Source organism: Pelophylax lessonae, assembly GCF_965119305.1.
Source record: "Pelophylax lessonae genome assembly, chromosome: 1".
Taxonomy (NCBI): Eukaryota; Metazoa; Chordata; class Amphibia; order Anura; family Ranidae; genus Pelophylax; species Pelophylax lessonae.
In genome coordinates this window covers 680,576,850-680,589,226 of record NC_138768.1, presented here as the reverse complement: position 1 = coordinate 680,589,226, position 12,377 = coordinate 680,576,850, and the positions used below count along the sequence as shown (strand labels likewise).

Here is a 12,377-nt window from a genome sequence, read left to right as displayed (position 1 = left end):
GTGTGCATTGGATTTAGTGCACTTATTTTGGGAGTGCTATTTTTGGTTTTAATAAATGGGAATGGTTTTATTATATACTGTACTATAAGAGCTGTTTTGTTTTTCTTGAGCTGTTGCTGCTGGAGGAGAAATTGGAGGCATATGGTTTATAGAAGTTTAATACAATTAGTGTAAACGAGATCAATAGCCCTATTTAAGGGGCAATGAGCTTTTAAAACTTACTGTTAAATGGCTCAAATATAAAGGTAAGCAGTTAGTGTGGATGGTGAAGGAATATTGCACTGGTGGTGAATACATTTTTTAAGTGACACATTTGCACTGGAGGAGAAGCACGGTGACAAAACTCAAATAACGCACACTGAAGACAGAGACTTTGGACTTTTATTATTATATAAAGGAACACAGACATTTGTGTACACGTAAATTGATTGTTTTGGGGATCACGTTATAAAACAAAAAGCTTGCGCTACACTTAATTATGTTTACAATTTTAGTGCAATCCCATTGACTTTTAGCTAAAAGGGAACCTGTACTCCACTTTAAACCTTTAAAAGAAAAATAAATTAACAGCAGACATCAGATACTTGCTATTAGCTTAATTAGCCAGAAAAAGCTTCCTTTATGCCCCAATCTTTTTATCCTTTTGTGGGCCCCAGAAAGTAATTGATCCAATAAGACTGTCCAAGTCACTGATTAGACAATTGCAAAAAGTATACATTTTGACACTTGAAATCTCTCCAGATGTTGTACTTACACAAAAACTGAGATATTTGCCATCTTTACCCACTTAATGACCACTGGCAGGTCTGTTTCTACAAAAGGCCATAGACCTTCTATTGTTGTTGTGCAGGGATTCACACTCCAAAGCCAAGTCATAGCCCTGGAAAGATTGTCAAGAGCCAGTCAGCAGGGCTTCTGATGACAGATCTCTATTGGCATTTTTCCACTGCAAGTACCGGCTCGGCTTTACTCGGCCCTGCTTGGCCCAGTTTGCTTTTCCACTGCTAGTACCGCATGGTACGGTGTTGGAACGGTTCGGTACGGTACGGTATGGTTTGCTTTTCCACTAAAGTAGTACTAAAGTTAAGTGGGTGGGATAACAACTGGGTGGGTGGGATTCTCTGACCAATCAGTGGCTAGTAGTGACTGCATGCAAAGGATTGTGGGATATGGTACCGGGTATGGTACCTCTTGGAACCACAATCGAGTAGGTACTGTTTTTGAGAGCCGTGCCGTTCCATGCGGTTCCATGCAGTGGAAAAGCGCCACCGTACCGTACCATTCCTACACTATACCATGCAGTACCAGCAGTGGAAAAGCACAAAAGCGAGCCGAACCGTTCGGTTCCATGCAGTGGAAAAGCGCCTTATGATTGGCCAGATAGATTGGGTGACAAAAAAATGCACTGTACAATTTCTTTTTTCAAGTAATTTTCTAACAATTTGATCATAAAATATTTTCATTTTAGTACAATTCAACCTAACTTTAGCAGATTGTGCAATCAGTTTGTAACGTATGTAGCCTGCCTAAACATGATGCATAGATTTCAACATAGCAAAGATTTTTGGGGACTGAGGCCTTACTCAAACTATAAGTTGGGATAATAATGATCTTCATCTGCCAGTTTAAGAAAGCTGCATTTATTTCATAGAACTCAAGAAACCACCAATCAAAAGATCATAGGAACCACTTAAAAACAAATTACTGAGCTGTAATTAGGTTGAAATTAAAGGGAGGTAAAACTGTTCACTGTGGAAGAGAATACTCAAAAGTAAATTCTTATGAGAATCATTTTTTTTCCTGGCATGTGTCATTGTGACAAGTGGAAATTTTTGTTTTTTTATTTGAGGTCTTGGATGTTATCCGGATAAGTAAGCTTCTACAATACGATCTGCTGTAAATGTCTGTTGAGATTTTCATGTTAGTAACATGTCTTAGGGAGCTTGAATACTTGTTAGTTATTTATGTTAAAACAATGTAATGGCATTTTATCCTATCCTACAACAAAGACATCTCTCCTTTGAAGATATCTTACTACACATCACTTTAATGTACAAAATTAGTTCTCAGATTACATAGTTCACTATGGCAGCAGTATGCCCAGCTGAATTCCCAGACAGGATGAGGGTGATGAGGGCGTATTCCAGAAGGAAATATGCTGGATGTCAAGGTAGTGATTAAAGACTTGCCATTTACATTATAAATTGCAAGCTAAATATCAGAGCTTTCTATGAAATTCAGTGCTGAGGTAAAAAATGTAACTCAGAGCTTTTATATTTGAATTTTTGGTAGATAGCTAATATTATACAATTAATGTAGTCAGTCAAATGTTAGCAGCATGTTTCATTTGGTGGATTGTGAAGACACCTCAATCACATTTACAGATACATCTCTAATATCTACTCATAACTGCAGGGAACTCAATAAAAAGTCCCAATGCATGTTTGGCACATTTTGTTTTTGGAAATGGATAAACAAGCCCCCATATAAAGAATGTAAATGCATTTTGGCACACATATTGCTCAGTGGATGTAAAGATACCACTGTATGTGTCTTTACAAACACATGAAACTGGAAATTTACAAGTCTAATTTTCCAAAAAAACAGTACCTTCTTTTGCATTAAAAATTCATCCATAAAGCTAAACATCAGGGATAGAAAAATTCCTCCCTTGTGGTGGGGCAGACCCCACACTGCAAGGGTAAATGCTTGCTGACATTTGGGGAACAGAAAAGCAGTTTTACCAATTCGATCCTCTAAGCTCCTCTAAGCTGTAAGAATGGTCTCTGCAGCCTCCTGTGCCCTGATGGTTGCATGTCCTCTGACCTGCCTGCATTGGAGGTGAGGACCCAAGGAAACCAGGTCCACCACTGTGTATAGGAGAATGCTGGCTCCCAGGGTGACAGATGATTGGGTTAGGAAAACTGCTTTTCCCTTCTGACCCATCAACGTTCCTGCACACTCCATTGCCCTTGCCTGTGAACCAAAATCAGCCATGTTAGGGACAGGTCTGAAACACCTAGGTCTTCTCACTGAAGCCAGCGGCAATGTAAATACTAGTTAATGTAGAACAGCAGTAAGATGTTAAATGATTGGTGGCCAGGAAAGGAGTGAGCACCGAAGCCATTGGTCATACAAACAGGATATAAAGGAAAAGGACTCAAGGCTCTCATTATGTAGGATACGAGTAGTTTTTTTGGCAGTAGCTACAGCATTACAATCACAAGAAATTACTTTGTAGAAAAAAGAAAAGGTTTAAACTTTCCTGCCCATAGTTCAGCTTTAGGCAGTACAGATAGGGCCTTGTCTTTATCCTTATCTACATGGTTACATAGTAGTTGTGGTTGAATAAAGACGATAGTCCATCCAGTTCAACCTGTGTAGGTGTGTGTGGACTTAATTATTTCCCATACCCCTGAATGTTTTGATCCTTGAGATGTACGTCCAAGAGTCTTTTAAAAGTAGACATACTCCCTGCAGTTACTACCACTTGTGGTAGAGAATTCCACAATCTTGTAGCCCTTACTGTAAAAAAACCCCTGAGTAGCCTAAGGTTAAATCTCTTCTTCTCTAATTGCACTCTATGGCCTCGTGCCCTCATGCATTCATTGCGACTGAACAGTTTTTTTTTCTATGTTGAGATCACCGTTTAGGTACTTGTAAATTACTATCATGTCCCCTCTCAGGTGTCTCCTTTCCAGGGAGAATAAATCCACCGCTTGTAAGCGCTCTTCATAATTAAGGTCCTCCAGTCCCCTAATCAGTTTAGTTGCTCTTCTCTGGACTCTCTCCAACTCCTACACATCCCTTCTGAGGATTGGCGACCAGAACTGGACAGAATACTGCAGATGTGGTTGGACCAGTGTTTTATAAAGTGGTGGGATTATAGTTTTATCTCTGGAATACATCCCCTTCCTTATGCATGCTAATATTCTGCCGGCTTTGGCAGCTGCAGCTTGACATTGCATGCTATTGCCAAGTCTATCTTCCACGAAGACTCCTAGATCTTTCTCCATTTTTGATTCCCCCAGGGGTTCCCCCCCCCCCAAAGTATATTGGGCGCTTATGTTTTTTGTCCCGAAGTGCAATACCTTACACTTCTCCACATTAAACCTCATTTGCCATGTAGTTGCCCACTCTGTTATTTTGTTCAGGTCATTCTGTAAGATTTCTGCCTCACGATGAGAAGTAATTGCCCTGCTTAATTTTGTGTAATCTGCAAAAACTGAGATTGAGCTAATGATCCTGTCCTCAATGCTATTTATGAATAAATTGAACACAATTGGTCCCAGGACTTAACCTTGGGGGACCCCACTTACCACCCCAGACAAGTCTGAGTATGCGTTATTTATTACCACCCTTTGGACACATCCCTTTAACCAGTTTTGTATCCAAGAGCAAACCTTGTAATTGATGCCTACAGACCTTATTTTATGAATTAAACGTTTGTGGGGAACTGTATCAAACGCCTTAGCAAAATCCAGGTACACCACATCCACTGGTCTCCCCCTATCTAGCTCACAGCTCTCCTCCTTGTAGAATGTTAACAGATTGATTTGACAAGAACGCCCTTTTGTAAACCCGTGCTGATTACTACTGATGATGTTGTTCTCTTTAGCAAACTCTTGGATATAGTCCATTATCATCCCCTCCAGAAGTTTACATACTATTGACGTCAGGCTGACTGGCCTATAATTTCCCGGGACATGCCTCTGCCCTTCTTTGAATATTGGTATCACATTAACTTTCCTCCCGTCACCTGGTACAGTTCCTTTCAAAATACTATCTGCAAAGATCAGCAACAGTGGTCTAGATATAACATTACTGAGCTCTTTGAGTACTCTCAGATGTACGCCATCTGGGCCTGGTGAGATGTACGCCATTCGGGCCTGGTGAGTATAGGATCTGGGTAAGTATGGGATTTGTTCACAGAAACAAACTCACTACATAAGCTCTTTCTCACCATCCCTCAGTCTAAAACAAGCCATTTTGGTGTGGTGCCTGGTGTCCAATATGTAACGGTGATACGGAACAGTATCTTGCGTTGTTACAAGGCACTGTTTGCCTGTTTTTATTTTTTTTTTAAATGTCACAAAATTACATTTTATTCCTCTCTACGCATTGAGATGTGTTTACATGAGTTGAGGTGCAGTGCAAAAAATGCAGAATTTCAATAGTTTTCTATGTGCCTTCATGGTGAGCTTTCATTGATCTGTGCAGAATAACACAGGTCAATGGACATGGAGTGAGCAAACTCTAAAAAGTGATGATAAAATAACTGGCCAACATTACAAGAATGTTCATTTTTAAAAACTAGAAAGGAATGGGGGACTACCCATAACAAACAATCTGATATTATTTTTTGTTTTGTAGACACAGAATAACAGTTGAAATGTGAATTGTTGTTATTGACAGTATCTGGATTCTCATTTTCTCATTTTGAAATAAGCATAGTAAAATTTGCTATATGTTTTATTTTTGTTGTTGTTTGTTTTTCAGATGTCCTGCCATGTCCAGTTATACTGTGGGATTCCTCCTTGTCTCCTACTGATAACATCACACAGTCATCTGTCAAACTTAAGTGGAAAACGTACCAAACAATTCTTTCCCACAAGTGTTGGTTAAATGGAAAAGCTCCAAAGGCAGACCTGGGCTGTCCAGACGTCCATCACTATGAGTGGTCCAAAATGGCACTTTTTGATTTTCTTCTACAAGTAAGGAAACCTGTCAGCCTGTTGAAAAAAAGCATTTTTGTATATGTAGAGATATTTTATGAACAAGTTGCTTAAGTAATAATATTCTATCCAACATAAATAATTATACTTTAAGACGGTGCTGCATAAACCTTGGTTGCTAGGTCACAATGGCAACTATAAACTGGTGTCTGATGATGTGGTCACTGAAGTCCATTTGTAGTCTTGTAGACTGGCATTTCTTCAGGCACCACTAGGAGATGTCTGGAAGAAAAACAGCTGACAATCCATATCAGTAGCATAACACTGTGTGTCCAGGGATCAGACTGCGCGGTACTCTGCACCTCTGGACCTGTACTTCATACTCCAAATTCTTCAGCATCAGGTCTGGTGCTTCATTTTCTATTCTTGCTTATCTAAAAATGATTTATACTCCATAACAGGGGTAGGAAACCTCCAAGACCTTCAGTACTATAGGCATTGAACTTGTAGTTTCCCCTGACTGAAGTGTTGAGATTTCATACCCTTTCTCTATAATCACCATTGTCAGGCCCAATACTTCCCAGTTGACACATTTACACACATATACATCACTGTGTGTCAATAAAATTGGAGTAATACTGGTCACTAAGGCGACAACTGTTTTTTGCTGGCTCCTAATTCCTTAGGCTGGTTCCTTGTTCCTGGAGAAATTTGTGCAGGCTTCCTTTAAGAAGTTTTCAGGCTGCACTGAAAATGTTTTTAAAAAAGTGTGTCTCTCTCCTCTCAGATCTGCACCATTTCACTGTTTATTTTTCATCTTTCTATAGGTAAAGTTAGTGACTGATTATACTTTATAATCCAATCACAATGCAGGTACCTTAACCAAAGAATGGAAAGTGTTGATTACTTTCAGCTGTCTGAGCCAGTCTTGGTCACTGCAGTGGTGGTGTTCCAAAAAGGTGATTAGTGATCACTAACACTGGGTTTTGACCTAATACACTAGTAATATGGACAGATATGTCACCTATATTGACAAGTGGTAAGACATCTTCCTTTCAGCACCCCACTCCCACCAACAGTATCTTAATCTTCATGCTTTCTTCTGCAATAGTATGTTTCTTTATAAATGAGTTGTTAATTCTTTGTTGTCCTTTTCACTATAGAAGAACACATACTTACTAATCTACATGAGTTCTATTTCTTGCTTGCTAAATAATGTTTTAAATAAGAAGTACAAGTAAGGATTTTGCCATGTAGCACTAAACAACCTTTCCAGAACTAAGATTGATGGTAGACTACCAGTGAAGATGTGATCTTTGAGTTATCCTGAGTTTAGTTTGGTACACCTATAAATCAGTCACAAACAACATACCACAGCATCATACAACCAGTAGCAATACTCACAGAATTTATGAGAGCAACGACAAGCTGAAAAGGAGGAAACAGCTGCAATCCTGGTAAAAAGAGCTCATTCATACCAATCTGCATTATTCTATTTTACACGGCAGAATGTTCAGTTCCTGCAGGAAAGGAAAAAGACCAAAAGCCCCAATGCTAATTAGTGAATATGCTAATGCTAGATGCATTGCACTGATATGAAATAGACATATTAGTAACTGAAATATTTTTGGTCCATTTACCATTGAATTTGTTTTGAGGTCCTAATTTGATATGTACCCCAAACATATCTAAATAAAGTTAAAGATGTTTTAGATCTGAAAGTAGAAACAAAAAAAAATAAAATAATAACAGAAATTTGTATGACTTGGTTAGAATCTCCATAGAATCCTATGCTGATGGAAAAAACATGTTTTGCCATATGAGATGGATAGAATGGTTTATAATTCTTGTGCTCCTAGTGGAGAAGAGTGTGGTTTAATGGGTTACATGCATAGAAAAGAAGGTTGGGGAACATTATGGGGTGAGTGCAGAGTTGTATAAAGTACTCGAAACCCATACTTGAGTAAAAGTACGTGCTTGATCAAAAAGTGACTTGAGTAGAAGTGAAAGTGCTCGATCAAAAAGTGACTTGAGTAGAAGTACTAAAGTATTCAACATTTTTTGTACTTAAGTATTGCAGGTAGTTTTTTTGAAAATTTTGCTACTCAAGTACTGAAAGTAAAAGTACCAGTAGTTTTTAAAAAAATGCTACTCAAGTACTGAAAGTAAAAGTACAAGTACTGTGTTATGTAGTTATTAAGGAAAGAAGTCAAAAGTTTGAACATCATATTGTTTTTTATTATTTCAAATGCAGCTTTTATTTATACATACAGTAGCATTTATTTTTGTATGCGCTGATAATACACATGTTTTGAGCTTCATGAAACCTGCCATCTACTGTTCTGGCAGTGGTAATTTTTATAATTGTAAAGAGTAACTATGCAGCACAAAAAAAAATATTGGAGTAGAAGTATTGAAATCATTGAAAAAATATAGTGAAGTAAAAGTGGAAGTAGGAGAAAAAAATTATACTCTAGAAAAGTACAGATACCGCCTTTCGGTATTTAAGTACAGTAGTGAAGTAGTTCTACTTAGTTACTATACATCTCTGGGTGAGTGAATGGACTGGTGCCCCAGGCTCCTGCATGTGCAACTATCCAAAGTATTATAAATGCCAACTTAAATTGTTAAATTACAAGTTGTGATGGCATTCTTTATACTTTACATGAAAAAAAATGCACTTAGTGGTGATTATTGTGCTATGGTATTTCCAAATTGGCAGAATTAGTGTTTTGTCTCATCTCTATGTCATGGACCACTGTAAAGTGATGCCTGTGGCATCACTTTACAGTGGCATCATTTGAAAAGCAAATTTCTATTCACTTATATCACGTGCACTTGATTGAGTATTCAAAATTAACTGAAAATTGCTTTTTACATTATTAGATAAAATAAGTGAATATTCACACTAATTATTGTATGGCATTTCTCAACTCTATTGGTAAATCAGCCTTAATGTTATCTATGTGCTATCATACAAATGGAGCACATCATTTATTTTTGTCTAATTTCTAATACTATACAAGTTCCCGTCGCAAGTACAAAGTCTATTTCTATTATTCTCTGCGCTTGACCTTCTAACCGTAGAGTGTATTAAACCAGGGGCGTAACTACAGGGGTTGCAATTGCAACCAAGCCCCATGCTCCAGGGGGCCAGTGTGGCTCCCTTGTACACCTGGATAGAAGGGGAGCGGGGGCAGTATGTAGTGAAATCACTGTCCTCCTTTTTCCTCCTGTAGCTGCTCCTCCTATCCAGTTCACTTTTGTTCTGCTGTCTCTGGGCCCCTGTGTACTCCCCTGCCCCCCCACTGTACTCCCCCCCCCCACTGTGCTCCCTTCCCTCTCCTGCTGGCTGCTGCAGGGGATGTGTCACAATAGAGAACCAGGAAGGGGTCGGTAAATATGTAATTTACCAGCTCCTTCCTTTTCTGAATGGACAGTTTCATAGTCAGTGACATGGTAAAAAAAAAAAAAAAAAAATACAATTAAAATACCAAAAAATAAAAACTACTGACACCAGTGGGTGAACTTTTAGGATCGCCAAGGTCACACTTGCGACCGGGCCCTGGCATTCCACCACAATGGGCAGGTCCAAATATGGCAGGAAGGGGGCCCACTGCAGAAGTTGTGAAAGGGTCCTGCAACGAAAGTAAAGGGCCCCAGGATCAGTGGGAAGAGCCCCAGGCTTGAAAGGAAGGGCCCCAGGCCAGGGGTCCGGGGGGCCCTTCATGGTTTCTTGCTCCGGGGCTCTGAAGGTTCTAGTTACACCTCTGTATTAAACATTCAAAAACAACACAAAGTAATACAAATATTAAGTTAATAGACAAAGAAAATTGTGAAGTACTGAAGTAATCACTACACAAAATTGTTTTAACTGCACTTATTTAGTGTGCTTGTGTATCTTGACTGTGCACACTGATCACTGGCAATTATATTTTGGAACCTTTACTCTAGAAAAGAAAACCTATTCTACTCTGCAGTTTTGTAATTCTCCACATGTGCATTTTGGCCTCTGCTTCCTATTCCTCCTCTACACAATGTCCAATATTTATTAAAGCTACTTATTTAGCACCATCAATTTATGCACATATATATTGCATAATTACATCAGTCACTGCCGTCAAGGAACTTGCAATCTAAGGTCCCTATCTCACATTCATACATATACTGGTCTGATTTGGACAGGATCGAGTTAACCTCCTGGCATGTCTTTGAAGTGTGGGTGGAAACCCATGCAGAAACAGGGAGAACATGCACTCCAGACAGAGTTGGGAGTGTTGTGGTTTGGATTTGAAACGGGCGACCCTGCTAGGTAGAAGTGCTAACCACTTAGCCACTGTGCTGCACCAATATCCTACTTCTATTCCCATATGACCACTCTCTACCTTCCGCTGTTGTTTCTTTTTGCTGTAGTTGTTCTCTGTTATCCATTTAGTTTATCATCTACGCTATCCTCCATTTTTATTACTTCTTCTGCACCTACTTCCCTCTCTACCCTTACACTCCAACTCCCATTTTCCTGCTCTTGTGCTTTCTTCTCTGTTGCACCACCTCTCTGGTCTCCAGTCATCTCCAGTCTCTGCTGTCCTCCAACTCTGTGTTTGCCCACTGATAAAAAGACCCACTTTGAATGGTTTTCTGAAAAGATTTTAGATGGAAATATTTAATTGACAAACTGGACTTGATATACTGTAGGTATGTGTATACATAATATGTGTGTGTGTATATATATATATATATATATATATATATATATATATATATATATGTATATATATCCTAAAATGATACACTTTTGCTATAACACTGTTTGTACTAGGACAAGAACATCATGTTCTCCTTTGGGTTTAAAACAATTATGTGGTTTGGGTTCCAGAATAAGCACTGCTGGAACTTGAAACTTGAATGATAAAGTTGTTTTAGTCCAAAGAACAAAGGAGAACAGAGTGTGGCCTCATATGTCCTACAGGAGTCTGAAGGGGAGTGGCGGATCCTGGAGGAACCTGCACCTGTGACTGGATGGAGGAGCTGGAGAGCTTGGAAAGGATACAAACTGTAAGTGAACTAATAAAGATAAACTGAATTTTATCATAGACCCAGCCTACACTCTTTTGAATATTTGTGTGAAGTATAATAAGTTTGCTGAGAAAGAATCCCACAGATAAAAATAGGATGGCTTATGACTTTATTAGCTCCTTTTGTGATCATTACATACATAACTCTCCTTTTGTGACTGTGCTATGTCTGGAATGTAATATAAAGTCATGTGAGGATTATATTGACCCCAAACATAGTACAAGTCATTTAGAAATAGTTTGGCGTGTGTCACACTTCAAAATACATGACAGCTTATTAATAGGTGTCTGCTTTTCATCTTGTAGACCCTATCAACAAGTTGGTGGAATGAGTGGGAAAATATATGAGATAGTTAGCCTTCTAATCCAGGGTCAGAGTTACACAGAACAACAAAATCTGATTTCTTTCAACACATTACTTTATAAAGCCTCCAAAATGTTATCTGCGCAATCTGTTTATGAATCTGGAGGATTTAAAGTCATCATGTGCTTCCTAAACATCATATCATTTAGTATTTTTTTTATTTATTGTTCCAGGTGTTGGTTGGCAGTCTTGAATTTGTCTAGAAATAAGTGCACCAAAGAAAATTATTTTATAGAGAAAATATTATAACTGCTTGGTGGTAATGTGTTACTTGCAAGTACACTGCAATTATTTGTTCAAAAGCTTTTTTGTATGCAAACATAGTCACTTTCAAAAAAAAGGAACTAAGAAAAAAAGAACCATACATTATTGTTGTTAGACACATTTAAAATTGTTTCACAAATTCCTCGGCACAAAATCCTCTAGTTAAAGACCCACTCATCATAAAATAAGAGTCCATCCAAAGTTACATTCTAGTTTACCATCAAGCAAAAGCCTCTACTCCAGATACTGCAATTTACCCCTTGTCCCTTTGCCTTTCATTTTTAAGTAGTCTCTATTAGAGATCGAACGATTATCGGCAAATCCGATTTATCGAGGGCTGATATACACTTTCCCCAATATATCGGAATCGGCCACCAAGGTGACCGATATTGCCAATATTTCGGGAAAGTGCTTGTACTGGAGTGATTCCTGCAGCTAGAGGCATCACCCCGGTACCCGCGTCCATAGCCGACGGTCGGCTGTCTTGTAATGACAACCGATGTGGCTGAGAAGCCGCTCGGCTGTCATTACAAGGTGCGGGAGGGGAAATCCCCCCCTCCCGCTTCCTTCCGCGGTTTGCCTGGGTCTCCCTTCCCACCGGGAGACCCAGGCAACCATCCTGCATGGCCGCCGAAGAGAAGACCTGATCAAAGCCGCATTCGGCTCTGATCGGGTCTCCATGTAAAAAACCCGGAAGTGATGCCAAAACATCACTTCCGGGTACTCAGCGCCAAATTAAAAAAAATGACAGCATCCAAAACAGCCATTTTGAATGCTTTTAAGTGCAGAGGAGGGGTTTGGAGTCTTTTAGACCCCCAGATCCCTCCACAAGTGTACCTGTAAAAAAAAAAAAAATTCTAATGTATGAAAATATAGGCCAATACCTATGTGCGATGACCAAAATATCGGTATCGGCAATAAAAAAAACGATATTGGTCGATCACTAGTCTCTATTCATGTAATTGGTAGAAAATACAGTGCAGCATATTAAAAACAAAC

The 12,377-nt window shown here is 39.0% G+C and overlaps 1 protein-coding gene across 1 annotated transcript in view; it reads left to right on the top strand.

Annotated features, from left to right (window-relative positions):
• GASK1B (golgi associated kinase 1B) overlaps positions 1 to 12,377 on the top strand; it is a 74,874-nt gene that overhangs the window by 34,844 nt on the left and 27,653 nt on the right. The window contains exon 2 of the mRNA XM_082243337.1: positions 5,500 to 5,714. Coding sequence (XP_082099463.1) covers positions 5,500 to 5,714 — 215 coding nt within the window. The remainder of the gene's footprint in view (positions 1 to 5,499; positions 5,715 to 12,377) is intronic.